At 44.7% G+C, this 18,013-nt stretch overlaps 1 protein-coding gene across 15 annotated transcripts in view; it reads left to right on the forward strand.

The window, feature by feature from the left end:
* The window catches only part of LOC116939188 (nuclear receptor corepressor 1-like), a 185,099-nt gene that overhangs the window by 60,089 nt on the left and 106,997 nt on the right, over positions 1–18,013 (forward strand). For 13 of the 15 annotated variants that reach the window (XM_032947292.2, XM_032947291.2, XM_076062451.1 and 10 more), the window contains exons 2-4: positions 3,804–4,101; positions 13,884–14,014; positions 15,729–15,900. In XM_032947292.2, coding sequence (XP_032803183.2) covers positions 3,970–4,101; positions 13,884–14,014; positions 15,729–15,900 — 435 coding nt within the window. In that variant the 5' untranslated portion in view covers positions 3,804–3,969. The remainder of the gene's footprint in view (positions 1–3,803; positions 4,102–13,883; positions 14,015–15,728; positions 15,901–18,013) is intronic. The other 2 variants (XM_032947295.2, XM_032947293.2) reach the window with 1 other exon arrangement.

Genomic DNA, 18,013 nt, shown 5'->3' on the forward strand with positions numbered 1-18,013 from the left:
ACGTGCATTATTTATTGGAAACGTTTCAAATGGTTACTTCCGTCAGCTTTCGTGAGGGTAATAACTCGTGCACACTGTGCCTTTTAATGGCCTGCTGTAATTGTGAACGATGCGCCCTTCGGAGGCAAAGCCGGTTACATAATATGTTTTAACACACGGCAGTGCTTTTGAGACTACTCTCGTAATAATGGCTAAATTAATTTGGCTTCGGCGCGATCGTCACCCGCGCAGTTGTCGCAACGACGCAGGCAAACATTTTCCATTTTCGCAAATTCGGCCCGCGATGTTCATTTTGAGGTTTGTCAATGCGCATCACCACCACCACCTGACCAGTGGCCATCCATTTGAGTACGTACGCAAAAAAATCTGTCAACTTGACTCCTCCCCACCCCACCTATAGAACGGCCGATATTTAATCCACGCAGAAACGATCAAGGATTAATAATATTAACGTGTTTAAGCAAAACAGTCCACCGCCGGCTGCATTTTTACCGAGGCTTCACCCACCCCCCGTTTCCTATGCGTGTCAGTAAGACCCCGCTCCATACGCAAGCGTACGCATTTGGGTTAACCCCCCCTCCCTCCTCCATGCGTACGTACTAAATGGATGGCCCCACAGGTTGTTGGCAGTCGCCAATTAAGATGACGAATGTGTAAACCACCTCGCATTGTCTTTTTAGCCAAGGCAAAACAGCACCGTGCCCGCTGAGCGCCGTCTTATAATGAATGGGGTCTGCCGCCTCGCGAGAAAACTCGACGTCTTTGCACACCTGTTGGGAAAGGAAAGTAGAAGGAAGAAGTTAATAAAGCATCGGTATATAATATTAGATGCAATAAAAAAATTGTTAATATTGATTCCACGGAACAATGCAGTGCCGAATATATACAGTATTGTGTGTCTCCCCCCCCCTACTTCAGCTGCACATTGACTTAGACTTTTCATCTGGGCTCTTTATGGAGGGATAACTTGTATAAGATTAATGTTGCAATTGAAACTGTATTAAAACGCCCACCTCCGAACGTGGGCAACAATGGCATTGTGAGAGTTTAATAGAGCTTCAAAGTGTTGTGTTAACCCAGGGAAATTGGCCTGCGTCTAAATTAACCAACACGCCTTTTTGGTCAACCTGTGCGGGCAGCTGCCTTGACGGCGTTGTGCCGAGTTCACCCCAGTGCATCGGCCACTGCCTCACAGAACCATGTAAACATTGGGGCCTAGGGATGTGGTAAAGTCATCACTAAAGTGTTGGAATCGTATGAGTTGACAGTAATTGACAGCAAAAACAAAGCTGACATTTTACGTGTGTATTTCGTCAATGACGTTTCATATTTCAAATTTAATGCTCATGACTTGTGGTGTGCTGATTTATCCGTCTGCTCTGAACTATGTATGCTTTTGATGTATATGTGAGTAAATAAGTCGTTTCTTTTGTAACCTTTGGTGGATATATTATGGGGATTTGTGCTTTGATTATTTTGTTTTTCATAATGTATCACCTGGGCTGGCGGGGTAGAGCGACGGCACAGTGGTCACGGCACTGCGGTGTGAGCCTGCTCTTACCCGAGTTCGATTCCTGACCATGGCCTAAATTAGTCATAAGTGATATCCGAAATGGTTCTAGGTGCCCCTCACCCACCTCTCACCAACCTGCATTGACCATGGTGACGTCTGGTCAAACAGCCGTCATGACCATACGGTGTTTTGGAGGCTGTTTGCAGTGTTTTAAATTATGAGTTACGTTCATGGACGTTCAAATGATCTTGGCGTTTTTTCTTGGAAATTGCAAGGCTGCACTCGTTGATAAAAGTGTGCTTTATTTTCAGGTTATATTATGTGTGTAAACATGGCCTCATTTGAGAGATCAAAATGCTGAAAAAAGTGCAAAGAAACCCAGTTAAAAGGGAGGTGACATTTGATTGTTTTTAAAGGGCATTGCACTAGAGATTAAAGCACTGTGGGGAAGGTAGGTGGCAGAGGAGGTTCCAGAGTTTGTGAAAAGTTGATCGTTTATAAAAGCTTATAGATTTGGTTGAAATGTCATGCCTTAAGTTAATTAGTCTTTTGTTGTACTTAGTTTTTTTGGGAACCCACAGAAGTTCTCTGGCAGCTGTGTTTGTGGTGGGCTATATACCGCATGGGTTTTGCCCAATTTTTAAATGAAACTATAACCACATGTAGATTTTGTGGCTTAATACGAAGAGGAATGTCGATTTTTTTATTTTAATTATGGCAGAGGTGCTTTATTATTCTTTAACTGTGTTACACTCTGTCCCTTGCTAAGTAATCACACGTTGGCCGCTTGCCATTTTTATTGAGCCAAGATGGGAGAGCGAGTGAAAAGATTTGAATAGCGGGTACTTTGTAATCTCTGCATCAGTGTTTCTTAACATTTGGTGGAAAAAAACACGTTCGTCATCAAGGATTTTTTTGCCAAAATGTTTAAGTAACCGGCAGTGTTGAAAAAAGAAGATTATTTATTAATCCTCTTGTAGGTTAATTAAATAGAAAGGTGGCACAAGAATAATGGCAAAAAAATTGGCCCTTTGGATTTTTAGTGATAGCATATTTTTCAAAAGCCCCGCCTGTGGTTTTATTTTCAGTGTCTAAGGGCACCGATAATTGTGTTCTTATAATTAACTCACATACCAATCCTTAAAGCAGAACTTGGTTTTAAATGGTGTAAAATTATAAGCAAGTGATGATGATTAAACAAAAAGTGTTCATTTTCCCGTGCTTCCGTTTGCACCGTTCAGGTTTTTGGCGATAATAGCCTCTTGCTTTTTTTTGCTCGGCGGTAGTAGGTGTGTTAGAGTGTTATTTAATCGATGGGTGGGTGACTTCAACGGATCCTTCCGAATTGTATTCCACTCTGCTGCAAGTGCAACATTTTTACTCCCACGTGCACGCACCCACCCACGGACCCACACAGACACCGCATCGTTGCCTGTCGGAACTCGTGAAGTTACCCCGGGAGCAGTAGACTGTAAAAGGTTACTAGGACCTTGAGATCCTGGCACGTTTACTTAAGTAAAAGGGGAGCGGTTTCTCTCGTGTCTAGGGTGCGTCTGCCGGGCACTCCGGCGGGCATTGACTGCCTGCTGCAGGATTCCTGCTTGTGCACGCTTGGCCACTTCCCCCATGTGTGCCTTCATAGCCGAGTTAATTAGGCGTGAAGGCTTTCGGTCTATTCTGACGGACGAACGAAAATCGGGGCAAAACCTTGGGAGTTGTGCGTGTGCGCCGCGCAAGCGCATCCGGGGCGAACACGCGCGGACTTTGTCACTTTTTCGTTTTGTTTGCTCGGGTGTGAGGGGAACGCCTCCGTAACACGTGTTCGTGTTGGCCGCTTAGATGGGCCTTTGTTCAGGTTTTACGACACAATTTTACGTAGGGCTGTCTGTATGTTTTGCTTATTTAGAAGGTAAGGTAATAACGGTGTTTATAAAATTTAGCAAAATAAAATATCAGCTGCATGAGTTTTTAATCAGGCTAATATTACGATGTTACAGAGAAGGGGGTTATTGCCCCTTATGCTTGCAGATCAAATTTTAAGGTCATGACTTTATGAGAAGAGCACTTTGGCGGTGTCGTAATCCAATTGCTCGCGTGCATAATACAAAATCGTTTTCATTAGTTCCTTGCTCGAGTCTGCGCACTTCTTCCACAGTGACAATTGCTAAAAATGACATTTGGCTAACAGGTGCTACAGGATAGGCGGTCAATAAGTTAATTGCAACTTCAGAGAATTCTCCACAGGCCATGGTTAACGAGCTACTTTATCTTCCCCCTCCCCTATCTCCAGGAAGGCGTTCGCAGACGGCGCTGAAGCCATGAGGCAGCTTGTGCCCCGGAGGTGGTAGCGTTCCACGGAGGACATCGCCTACGAACGCCCCTCCCGTCCATTCCGCTCCCCTTTCCCCTCTACCCCACGTCCCCCTTCACGCCCAACACCCGGACCCGATAAATAAATGTCCGTACCGGGCGGTGTGACGACGGGAGCCGCCAGCGCCGCCGCGCCGTCACCCGGGGTTGATGTCCGGCGCTTGCCGCCCACGCAGCCCAAGCCGGCACTGACGTACGCCGGTGCCCACCAACCTGTGGTGCGTAGGACGTCCCCCACCCCCGCACGCACTGCCCTCTTCTCTACAGCGCCACCGTCGTTTTCCTTGTTGTCGTGGTGGTGCGACGGAAATTTAAATTGTTTATGCGTTAGCTCTGTCCGGCTGTCCATCCATAGAGGGGGCGGGCAATATATTTACGCGATCTAACCCAAAAAAACCTTAGCGTGGATGATATTCGTCACAAAAGCCTACGCATTAGACAGACAAGATAACTCTTGGAGAATGACCCCATATGGATAAAGCTGCAGTGGAAAGTTGTGTGGCTTTTGAAAACAGGCCAAATTGATCAAAGGGTTGCCCAAAACTTAGACAGCATAACAAAAATAAATGCCTGAAAATATACAATCGTGATCTGCCTTAATAGCTCACCTGCTGAAAATGACATTTTTCGAGGCCAAACACGTATTGGAAAGCGTTACATAATTATCCATGCATACGTATTTCATTACTTGTCTGATTTGTTATTGTAAGCTGAGAAGCGGGCAGATATTTATAAAGGTGCGCATGCTTGGAATTACATTAAGAGACAGGAAGACGAGAGATTCCAAACGCAGGTTAGAGATGTATTGAGTGTTAAGAATATTAAGTAGGCTTGGACCATGACAACGTCGGTTGGACGTATGATGGCCGGTGTGTTAGAGTTTACGAGCGAGTGGTGAGGAGGGAAACACGCCCGAGAGAGGATGCCCACCGCAGATATGGCGTTGATGAAATAAGCTTGGGTGTGGATGGCTAGGAGGATAATGATGACTCCAATTTAATACGTGCAATAAATGTGTGCAGCACATCACGAATGCAAGTCCAAGACATGGACACAAATCCGAGGATTGTTAGTCCCAAGGCTAATAGATGATGACTGCATTCATCCAGCAGTGGATAGAGCCTGGCTAATGATGATATCGCACCTCTTACTCAATTTCTAGTTTGTGTCACGAATTGGTGGGTCATGATTCGATATAAGTATATTTTTTTTACTTTTGCGGTTGCATGTTTTTTTTCTGACTCATTTGTACACTTCCTTTCATTACCTCCCATGGCCTAATTGTAGCATCATTACATTGGCATGTAGTTTTCACCCATTGTAAATCCAGTAAAACCTTAATTCGCGGATATTTCTTTCGCAAAATCCCGTCGTACTTGCGATTTTTTTTCACATTTGCATTACCGTTTTAGGTTTTCACACTTTTTGCCCCTTCGACTATTGGCGATTTTGCAACATCGCTTGTGTGCGTGCACCTGAGCCTTTGTGTATCAGTTGTGCCGCGACTCACAAGCTTGAAGCTTTTATCGTTCAAGTGCTCGTTGCCTTTTGTGCAATTTTTGCCTCATTTGGTGGTGGTGTTATTGTTGTTTAATTTTGACCATGGGGTCTAGGCGCCGAGCGAGTGGAGGAAGTGAGGGCAAGAGTAAGAGGCAGAAAGGAGTGATAAGTTTAGCTCAAAGTAGAGTTGTTTGAGGGGCTTGGAGAGACTTGTGGAGACTTAGAGAGACTTGCTCTCCAACACCACCCTCATCATTAACACCCTGATCATCATCCAAGGTAAATAAAACTTCCACATTGACAGTATAATTTAATGACGTGTTTAATTTCCTTTTCTTTCTTTCTTATATTTCGTTGTATTATTTGTCTATTTCTATTATACAATTTTTTATTAAGTATATGGATGTTGTTGATGTTTACAGTACAGGATTAACGTTATGAAACATTTTTATTCTTTCCCTTGTGTTCAGTCGGACACAATGCCATTTTTTTTCCCAAAATACAAACATAGTTTCTACGAATTCTACTTTTACGCTCATTTTCAAGAACAGAAACCTTGCGGATGTTGAGGCCCCTCCGTAATTGATTAGTGTACGATTGAATGCATGAGCCCAGGAATTGAATTTGATGTTTCCATCGTTACATGCCCAGCACTCAGTGTTCAGGCACGCTGCATGCGCGATGGGTCTACTATGCATTGGCCACCAAAGAAAATAAAAATAAAGCAACAGTGATACTGTCGGCTTGTAGGAATGCATTTCTCGCTATTATAGAAAACCAAACATCTTAACCAAGCAATTTATTTTTGCTGTAAAATTGAATTGAAAATAAGAACAGCAACTAGATATTTTCCCAAGGTAACCATATGCTGAACAAAATGAACCAAACCTTAGCACAATCCACACAGCGATTGAGGTATTTTTGTACAATTCAATATAATTTGTTGTACAACCAACTGTGGTGCCGCAGCTAATTTCTGAGGAGGGGGAAAAAAACACCCACAGCCGTTATCACAGTCTTAAAATTATTGACAACCATGACTCGACACCCTGGCAGTTAACCAATCCAGCAGTGGATTGACTTGGGGGCTATAAATTTGATGTCGAGCAGTGCTGCAATGGTTACACTATCGCAATGAACCTGGTGACCCGAGTTTAATTCCCTGGCCAGTGGCTGCGGGATCTCTGAAACGGGCATTGGGGCATGCCCTTTACCCGCACAGATAATCTCGCGAGCCCCAAAAAGTAGGAAGGTGTCCAATTCAGCAGCGGATCGACAATGGGTTGTGAATTAAATTAAATTCTGTAAAAAAATGACTGCTGAGAATGAAGCTGTGCGGTTATAAAAAAAAGTAAGCCTGAACTACGGCACCAAATAATAAAATATAGCAGTAATATTAATACGTATAAAAAGGTAAAAATACAAATTGGAGCTGCTGTGCGGAAACGAGTAAGGGTCCTCGACTTGCTGAGTCCAGACCTCATTCTGGGAAAACGCCGCCGTCGGCGCTTTGGCCCGTCAGGAACGGCAGGCGTTGACATGCCTTAGCTCCCAGGGACTTGGCTGAAAACTCCGCCTCGAGGCGGCGGAACAAAATAGTTTTTTTTTGCGGGAGCGCACAAGGGCAGGGAGGGGCAGCAAAGTGGTGGGGACAGGGGGGATGCGTTGAAGTTGCTTGGGCTGTGTTGTAGGCTGCTGGTATCACGCAGCACTCCATGTGTCTTTTGTAGTTCTACAGACCGCTCGTCTCCACGCGCTGTTATCACTACAGGCTGTTGGTTTTTGTGTGTGTATGCTACGTGCTGTTATCACTACTGGCTGTTATCACTACTACCCGTAAATGCCTCCTCCATAAGTCGACGTGCCATTATCGCGACGGACTGCAATAATCTGGTTGCCGAGCACTGGCCCAAAACGGCATGCAGCCAGCAACAAATAAGTATAGATCATTTTCCTCTCTTCAATATTGGATTGAGGGAGGTTATAAGTGTAAGGGGAAAGTGGCCATGGGAGGAAATTCCTAAGTGGATTTAGTCCCGGGGAAAGAAGCAAGAGAGAGGAGTGCAGTTTTCCTGTTGAACGTAGTGTGGATGAGACGAAACGGTCCGGTAGATTGAATGCTCCACATGGGCTGAGGAATCAAGGAGTAAGGTTCATAGGAACAGTAACCATGGTAGCAGCGATCGTGAAACGATCATCAGATTTCTGCAAACGAGTTTTACCCACAGACTTCCATTTTTCTGTAGCATTCGTGCTTGTATCTCGAGAGAACGTGTACATTGGAATTTATATTGACCGTGTGTTTCCATATTGTACTTGTGGGTATCATTACAGACTGTGTAAAGTTCACACACTGGTATCACGATAGAACATATTCTATGCAACATTTTAGCCGCAGTGCATGTTGCACGCACTTAAAGTAATATGGCTGCGCAGTACCGGCTTGTGATCCACAGTTCTCTGCACAGCCGTTTTCCATTCATTATTTACTTTTGATTTGATGGAGGCTTTTGACCAGGCTTAGGCATTTGACTATACTTTCACCTGGCTGATCAGAGCAGGCTGGCGAAGGCGTGCGTGCCACGGATCGGCTCATTATTATCACTTGCCACCAACGTTAACATTGTTGGGGATTTCAGCTCGGGTCGCCGATTTTATCGATGCAGTTCCTGAACCACTTTGCCACAGTTCTGCCTTGGGTGTAATAAAACAGGAGCAATTATATGCACTCCTTTGTTGGGCCTTAACGGAGTGAGGGCAAGAGCAACAAAAACACACGGTCACAAGTGGACACGAAAATCAATTGAATCTACTCATTTTTTTTTACCGCAGCTCATTGGTATTTGCAAATCAATTGTTGCTGTTATTTCTGTCATGAATTGATTTTGATATGAGGCGTTCTTGGAAGCAACTGGTGCTTGTAATATAATAAAAACACAATTATTTATTTAGGAAACGTCGAAGCTGAACACTTATTCAGCAGGGTCCTGCATTGGGACATTTGATAATTTCTTTATAATAAATGCCTTGTGGGTGGGGGCAGGGGCGGGCGATGTGGAGGCATAGACTCAGCAGTTGCGTGACAAAGAGCTGAACATTTTTATTATTTTTAAGTGTCAGTGTTTTTACGTTGCGCTTGAAATAGTGGAATGTGAATTTGTTATTTCATAATACTTCCATAAATCAAGGAAAGAACTCGCCACGTCTCTGGACCTTTTTCGGAGGTTTCTACAATATTGGGCTGTTTGGCCAGTTCCTTTGTAACATTATTTTGTATGACAGAGGAAACTAGACTACCTGGACAACAAAAAAAATCGGTGCATACCAGAGCCTAACATTTAAATGGTATATTTCGTCTGGTTTTTTTCAGTAGTTTTCGTGCAAGAGCGCAGTGGTGTAATTGTCAGCCTCGCTTGTTTATTCTTTTTGAAATCTTTAACCATCATATTTAGGCACTAATTTACAAATTGGTGCTCTGTATGGAAACCTTATTTGTGATTTCATGGGGTATATATATTTTTGGTACTTTTTGTTACATTATAGTTGAGTTTATGGTTGGCACTTTAACACAGTCCTTAACTCACTGCCGCTATGGTTTAAATTGCTGGCGAATTCTATCTTTAATTGCTGCTGGGCTGCCCCTTTAACAATCCTCGTTGACGGGATTGGTAAAATATGATAAAACAAACCCCATATGGCTGATAGGGTGTAGGGGGGGGAGCCTTTGTTCAGTGCTGGAAGGGACCAATGGCCATAGAGTATTATTTTCGATAATTTATTAAGCTTGGCTGAATAAATGTGCGTCGGCGTTATGTTTTTTTATATAAAAAAAACAGTTTAGAGGGCTTAAGTAGCATTTTTTTGCTGAAGTGTTCTCCAAATCTCACCAGTTGTGCAGCTCGCATATTTAGATATACCTGTAGGCATAATCAAACACTAAACACACAATTTATGTAAAGGAACGTTTCTCATTACTTACAGGCGCATGCTTTACGCCTGAAGGTGGGGGGCGGGGGTTCCAATTAGCTGAATAACCACGGCACTGTGTGCACACGGCAACATTCAGCATCTGTAACATTACGCAGCGTGACGTGATTACAGTACACAAGTCCTCATTGTTTTTCTTAGGTGGTAAAACAGGTTGACTTGCACAGGTGAGATGCTGACACACACGCGCGTGCACACTTTCCTGAGCCGTTTTAGAAGAGCCGTGTAAAGGGCCTGGGGGGCTTTGTGAGGACAAATTGTCATTTCTATATTTAGTTCTTTGCTTCGGTGACTTGACAGTAACCTTATCCACTGTGGAGCGCTCGTGTTGAGATTAAACGCTTCTCTTGGAGAGCTCCATGGGTTGCTATGACCAGTGGTGCCGCCTGAAATAGCAAATCTGTGTCCGTTTTCGATTTTTTTTACAGTTTGTGAATTTCCCAGAGTTATTTGTTTTCGTGGCCTGATTCTGCAGAGAGGTTCTCTGTTGGTCATAGGTAAAAGTCGACTCCCAAGAATTCCGTCGGGCGTGATGTCATCTTTGGATTTGGCACAGCAGATAAACCTGGCTTGTCTGTATTCAGGGAATGATCGAACCATAAACAAACTATTATTTTACTTAAGACATGTACATTAAATTGTGCATGTACAAAGCGTATTATTTTAGAGTTATTCGTATTCGTTGAAAATCGATGAAGTAACAGTCGAAACGGGCGAGATGAAATGAGAGACGATGCAAACGGCACAAATACGACAGGATAAAGTAAGACGTAGGGACAGTGCAAACGAGACAGAACAGGCAGTACACATGATACAGAGTACAACAAGAAAGATGAAATTAACAGCAAATTCTTGAATCAAATCACGATCTCGGATTGTGACAGTGCATCACATCTCTGGCTGGAATGTGAGGGGAACTATTAAACCATTACTGGTTTGAATACACGCTTTCACACGTGGGTTCTTTTGACGTCTTTGCCGAGCATTTCTGCAATTCTTTAGCTTTGAGTCGAAGGATATTATTGCGTTGAGGTCTTTGACTTGGGAGGTATTTGCCCACCGCCGCTCTGGCTATAAAAGTACTGCTGCGAGCGCCATGCCGTCATCTTAATCTTGCGGAGCTGGGCACATCTGGCCTTGCGGTAACGCGGCACAGAGGCATGTGCGCGAGCGGTAAAAGTGAGGCGAAAGGTCATTGCACCCTGTCTCCCGCAACCACTTGCCCCCCCCCCCCTTGCCTCGGATCTCCACCCCACCCCGTCAGTGGCTGCCAAAACTCTGGTTTCCTGTTTGCTGGCAAGGGCGTCTAGCTGTGTGGCCCTCTCTCTCTCTGCTCGGCTTGCAGGGCCCACTGGCAAGCCTTGGCTGTGTCAGATTTCACAGCCAACTCCGGCGCTCGGGAAAAGAATCCCTAAAATGACAGGCATCTGTATGATGTACGTCTGTGACCAAAAGCACTCTATCTCATCAGATTTGCGGAGGTTAATCAGGGCTGGGACTGGAGAGTCCTCAGATTGGCGATTGCCGTGCAATTTTTATGTATCTATGTATGTTGAACTTCTTTCGCACTGTATGTAGCCAACCGTGCTAATCGGAGGTGTGGGGGAAGGGCAACAAGCTAAAAACAAGCAGTTCTAAACAAATGAGTTTTCAATCTAGATTTAAAAGTGCATAGTTCCAGTGGCTTCCTGATATCGGGAGGAATAGCCTTTCCAGACGGGCAGCCAAAAGCCGCTGCGAGGATGACCGGTGTTCGGTTCTTGTAGCCTGCGCTGCAGGGATTCATTTGGGCTGCAGAGGGCAGTGTATAAAATTCCATTGTTGTACTGTACTTCTATGCTCCCATGCCTACACTTCTCACCTTCGCAATCCAGTGTGGTGAAGTACGAACAATAATTCCCCACGAATTACACAAGGTGGGGAAGTCCTCATCCAGCAGTGGGTTTACTAAAGGGCTGTATATGCACGTGTATTGCTTGTTATATGTTTGGTCCTATATGTTTACGAATGTTTTGTAGGCATTTAATGACGTGTCAATATATTGATCATGATTGTTTCTTACCCCCACGATCATGCATTTGAGAATCGATTAGTTAAGACTTGTGCTATTTATGCAAATATGCAAATGATACTCTGGCATATAATTTGGAGAAATCAATACCATGCAAATGATCCAACCAAAATAATACTCCATTGTATCAAATTATGACTTTCAATTGTGACGATCCATTCAATAGATCGCATTGAGTTGTTACACGTCATTAAATAAAAAAAAGTTTCTTGAGGTTTCTATGTTTAGTTAACTCATTGGTAGTTTTGTTACCTTGCTGTGCCTACTTAAATTTGCGTGCCCCCTTCTAAAAAGATACGCCTGGTCTAATCAGGATTTTAACCTGGCTATATATTTAAAAAAGGCCGTGTGCCTCTGGATTTGTTGGTAGAAATTATAGCCAGCACACGTGGATAAGGTCCCTGGGAGGAGGAACCAAGTTTAATTTTGAGCAATGTTCAAATATATATTCATTATAGCATTTCAAAACCATGAGAGATATCCGATGCCTTGGGGAGTGGGGGGTGTCTTCATCCAGCAGTGGGATGATCATGGCTGATGATCTTAATTGTAAATGATAAAACAAATCTTTGTGAAATTAAGAGATTAACATTTTAATCACGTGCATTTGTCTTAATGTGCACAGTAAAAATTAAAAGCCATTCGTTATTGGTAATTGGTTTCAGAACTTGTTATAGCAGGGTAATTGAAAGTTATTATACATGGTCGCTTTAATTAGGTGATTTTAGCGCTTCATATAGATAGATTTATAGCTCCGTTCATTATATAGCACTGAGCCATCAATCCAGGAAGCAGAGTTTGATTCCCGGCCACAGCTAACATCATTGCTGTGTTGATATCTGATATTGTACAGTTCCCACTTTAATCATCTTGCATTGACGAACCAGCATGGTGAAATATGGGCAAACAAAAGCCCCCATGATCAAAATAGCAAGGGGCGGCCTTCATCCAGCAGTGGATTAGCAAAGGCCTGTAAGAGATGTTATTGAGGGATGAACAGCGGCGTTTGCAGAAACTGGTTGTTATTTTTAGGGGACACTCGCATGTGAGAGTGCCTTGTCTCTAAATATACCCACATCAATCAAGGGCTTAGCTTGGGCTGGAATACCGTGCTTGGCCGGTGGTGGATCTTCAAAATGCTCTACATATCTCAAATGACAGAAGCGTAGAGAGTGAAAACTTTAATGGGGGGATTTTTTTCGGCCGTGCAGAGAATAGAAATGTCAACACAGTTACGTTATAGTTGTAACTATAATAATTGGGTACATTCGGTTTTCACGTCGTTCTTATAGGGCAGGGTTATCAGGCAGGTGCTGTGGTTAAAGCCTACTTGTGGGGAGTGATGTGGCTTATGGAATCTTGAATGAGTAATTTGTGGGTAATTTTTCAAATTCTTGCAAATTTAAACCATTTTTTTTGCAAATTGGGTACATTTTGACCTCGACGCGGCACACAGTGGCCTAATTTTGAATTACGTTAATAACAATCAATCAATTGATTGTTAAAACTATTAATTGTTCATTGATACCGCGAAATATATTTTTCAGTAAGACTTAATACTGATACACGGTAGGGTTTTTGAGAGTGGGTGGTGAGAGGAGTGACGGCAGGTATCCGGCTCAACGCTGTCGGATTCAGGTAACGTCATCACGCAGGTGTGCGCGGTGACATCACCTGTGCGCTAACCAGCCAGGAAGCCAGCCAGTAAGACTTTCTAAAAATATAATCGCGTGAAAACAACAATATTTTAGGCTCTTGATCTTTGTTACCAACATTACTAATAATAACGACGTCCTTCATTTGCTCAGGGAAGCCTCGCTAATTTTGAACACTTACAGGATGGGTTCTTCATTGGAAATGTTTGTCCAGGTCCATAATGAATGCTTTGTATATGTGAGGAATCTATAATACCCAGAGAAATCACATACCCATAGAGGAATAACATTAAAATAAACTTGCATAAGCCTTTAACCCAAATAACGTGAAAGCACCCGATTGCGCCAGAGCTCAGGCTTGTGCTTTGATGGGCAGCCACCTTGGATAACAGGTATTATAGGGTAACTGGGTTATGTTGTCGGCAGTAGAGAGCAGTGCATCACTGTACTTGATGCACCATTACATTTTTTTATGCCGTATTGGTGAATATAGAAATGTCTCATGGCTGCGTGAATCTGCAGGGTGTTCAGTAACCACTCGACCAATCTCGTGCAACACAAAACGACTCTTGTGTGCAACAAATTGTTGAAAGTATCACCGACGTGAAGTCTCAGCTTTCATCGATGAATCGTTAACAATCACGACGGTCGCAGTTGCGCGACGCCACTCTCGGAATACACAAACTTGAGTGAGGTGACGGTTGCTTGTCTGAGCGGTTGCGATTAACCGGTGCGGTTTGTGTGGCGTGCGTGGTGTGTGTGTGTGTGTGTGGCGGTGTCGTCACAGAAGGTTGAAGTGGCCGACTACCGCGTACCGCAGCACCAGGACTTTGGCGCTTTCCACGCCGGGATGGCGCGCCCCCAACCCGGGCGCCGGAGACCGTCCCTGCTACCGGAGTTCCACCTCAACCTCGACTGGTATTAGCCATGTCTCGCTCTCTTCATTGCACTCACGAGCAACGCAAAACATCGGCTGTCTTGTGCCCCTCTCTTCTTCACTCGTGGGCGTTGACGTGGTCCAGCCGTTGCACGTCAGCTGCTCGTTGCAGAGGTTCGCGGTTTGAATCCAGTGGCCACCCTAATTAATACGGTGGGTATAATAACTGTAATAATACACACCTTATGCTTGACTGGAGGTTAAAGGGATCCCCCTGATGTCATTCGGAAGAGGGTGGCCATTGTGTGCTTGCTTCTGGATCCAAATTTGTCAAATTCGAAAATTAAGAAGTTTCAACTTTATTTTGTTTAGGCTGCCGATAACTCAAGAGACCAGGGTAGACGCTTCTGCAAGGGTAATTTTCGATATTTGAAGCAATTGGCGGGACCCCGGGGTCCCATCACTGCCCCGGGGTGGGAAAAACCGCGTAGCGACACGAGTCTTGCCTTACCGACAACAAAACTAGTGGTCAATCGATTGGCCTCGTCGAGAGCTACTCGGGGAACTAAGTTTCGTAAAAAGTTGAAAAATAACATAAACACGTGAAAATTCACTGCCTGGGGGGCGGGCTCGCCCTTGGCAAAGAAGCTGAGGATCGACGGCTGACCGGAGGGCGTTGTCGCCGCGCGCGACTGCGGCGGACGCCCCCCGGGGCTCGCGTTTGGCCGGTGGGGTGGCGCCCATCGTGTCGATCGCCACCTGCTGGCGCTTGTTGGCGCGAGTCTGGGCGGGCGGCACGTTGCTGTCGGGATCACGAGTGGGCGGACTGAAAAATAATAATTATTGACCTGATTTTTGCAGGACCCCGGGGTCCCGCCAAATGATTCATTTGGCAAATTTGCCTCTGCGAGGCGCTGCGATATTCGCGGCATTTTACGAGAGTTGTGATGACGTCATAAAAGAAACGAGGTTGCTGCTTCTTCTGTGTTGGAGCCATTCATGTGTCTCTTACCCAGTACCCTCCCCCCAACCTGCCTGACCATCCCCACACATGCTATTCTTGATACCTAATTGAAATGAGAGTGTAGAACTACAATCTTGGCTATTTAACTTATTTCATCGTGCTTGCTCCCTATGAACAGTCCGCATTTTTGGAACGCCATCGCATTATGCAAGAGCAACAAGTGTGTCCCTGTGTGTGTTTTCTAATGTAATGTTTTGACAGATTGCATTGCAACAGAACACGCAATCGGATTTCTTTTAAAGTCTAATATTACATTTCCTCTTCACGTGTGAATCTTTTACGAACCTAACATTGTGGAACATTTAACGGACTTTACGCCATTGGTCGCTAAAAACCTACCATTTGAAAAGCTTTCATGCAGGTTAATTATCAACATTTTCAGGTTTTATTCCATTTTCTTTGTTTTCCACATTCCCAGAATTACACTGAGTGACAGACCAACGCTTGGATATGAGAACAAACGCGAGTTAGCGACGTCTTGTTGATTGCCAATGAAAGTGAGTGGCCTTGGGCAGGAGACATTGACAGAAGGGATGATTGGTGAGTCATGGTGAACAACTGAGTGGCAGCCAAAGGAGGAGAACACCTTGCCTGAGAGGATGACCACCAGGCAGATGGAGCAATGAGATCAGCTAATGTGCTGCATTGCTGTATCTTGAGACCGTGAGAGACGGTGACAACCAGCCATGGATAGAGCATGTCTGATGATGGACCTCCGTTCTTGTGCACAGGTCGCCGGATCAAAGGGGCCGGTTCGAAGAGCCGCCCTATTTTTCTCCGGTGGAGGGAGACCTCGGGGTGAAGCGGCCACGCATAGACATGGGGCTGGAGGCTTGTTACCCCTGCCCTGAGCCGTTCCACGGCCGCTCGGAGCATCCCGCGCGCCAGGTCGAGGTGAAAGAGGTACGATCGACACAGTTCGAGGCACGATTTCTCCCTTCCACTCCCCCATCACACCCCCCCCCCCCCAGCGATTCAAGAACTTGCCAAGGTTTAGGCTTATAAATCAATAATTGATTCTTTTTAGCACCAACGTGAGTGCGGTGATATTGTAGGAGTGTTATTGTGGGGCTCACCACGTTAAAGGCACTCCTATGTTTTTCTCGTACATTTTCATACAGCTCTCGATTTTCAAGGGTCATCATGGGGGGGGGGGGGGTTAGGGGTGGGGAGGATTGGTTGGCCAAGGGGTGGGGTGGATTGGTTGGCTAAGATGAAACTTACGTGTACTAGGCGATAAAAACATGTAGTGTTTACCTATGTAGAATGAGAGTGAAGATAAAGAATCTGACATCTGTTTTATTGCTTCTTAAAGCAATCCCTCTACCTGACAACATTTGCAGTCACCTGAGTTCCTGAGTCACTGGCCCCCTATGAGTGGGGAGCAGCTAATAATAGAACCAGTGTAAGGTGTGAAGATCTTTATTATTGTGAGCACAATTCCACAAACCGGCTTGATTATAACTCTTCAGTTTCTCCCCCCCCCCGCCGCCGCCCCATAAATGAAGCTACAAATGTATGTAGGCCAACCTGTGACACATAGCCTTGGTATTTATCTACAAGATAAGAGCTTTTTTATCTTGGTACCAAAAACAAATCGGTTTATTGGTAGTGCATTAGTGTGAAATTGCTGCTGTTGAAATTTTAAAACAACTGATTTACCTCCGAAACCTGGTCCGATTGCCCCCAAGGTCCAGGCTTACCCAGGCTTCTAATTTTCCCAGTGCATGCTAAGCCCCTCTTTCTCTTTGTCCTAATGTTGCCCAGCCCACGGTCCTACGGCACGAAAAACGTTGACGCGACGCGCTTGCTTGCCTGACCTAGCGACCGTCACTCGGTACGCGCGCTGCCGCTTTAGACATCTGATCAAATTATCAGCCCCGTCTGACAAAACGGGGACTCCAACGGCACCGATTTCCCACCCACAGGCCAGATGCGCTGATGTCTATGCGACTGAATCACCACCCACACAGTGCATGGTGGAAGGCGGCCGTGTCAACTCTTTGGGGCTGACCCCTATGGGGGGGTGGACCAAATGTCATTTGGAAGGGATTTCTGGGATGGTAGATCTATGATATCCATTTCCATGGGCACCATGCTCTTTTAACACGAAGAGGGGGGTGCCACTGCTCTGTGAGAGAGCCGAATTGATATTCTTGTCTGATGACGCGATGCCGATAACACAATCGGAGCAAAATTGGCAAATAGATAATTATTTTTATATAAGTTACACCGGGACCAATGGTTGGCAGTTTGGACGAGATAAACAAGGTACAGATCCTCGTGAAACTTTTTTTTTATAAAACATAAATACATTTATCGTTGTCATTTTTGGCAACAATCTTGGTAATTATTTCCAAAATAAGATGCCTGGTGTTTGCGGGTTGCGCTTTCTGTTTTGTTGCAACTGGCCTTGTTAGAGGCTGTCGCCTTGATTAATTAGGTGAAAGTTGTCTTGTCACGAAAAATTTGCCATGAAAGTTCGCACAGACAAGGAATTTACTTTGGCAGGAACATGCATACATTCAACATATAGGAATGTTAAATCTTGAATAAGTGGTATACAAGTCTAACTATACTAAAGGTACAAAGTCTAACTAACACTAAGGGGCTAAAGTATGTAAAATTTTGAATAAATGTTGAATATAAAATATCTATAAGATACAATCTAAAAATACAAATAGGGTAACATAGTGTAAATATGGCAAGGTGTCATTTTGTAGATTAAAAGGCAGTGTAAGCCCTTGGCCTTGTTGACGAGGCCAGCAGCGGAGGGAAGAAACTGTTTTTGTGGCATGAGGTTTTGGTCCTGATAGACTGCAGTCTTCTGCCGGAGGGGAGTAGCTGTAACAGAGAGTGACCAGGGTGGGAGGAATCGGCCACAATCTTCCTCGCTCGCCTCATGTTCCTCGAGGTGTGCAGGTCCTCGAGGGTTGGTAGATTGCAGGCAATCACCTCAGCAGTGTGGATGATATGCTGCAGTCTGCTCTTGTCCTTGGCAGTGGCAGCAGCGTAC

Source organism: Petromyzon marinus, chromosome 5 (genome assembly GCF_048934315.1).
Source record: "Petromyzon marinus isolate PM22_M1 ecotype Great Lakes invasive population chromosome 5, UKy_Petmar_22M1.pri1.0, whole genome shotgun sequence".
Taxonomy (NCBI): Eukaryota; Metazoa; Chordata; class Hyperoartia; order Petromyzontiformes; family Petromyzontidae; genus Petromyzon; species Petromyzon marinus.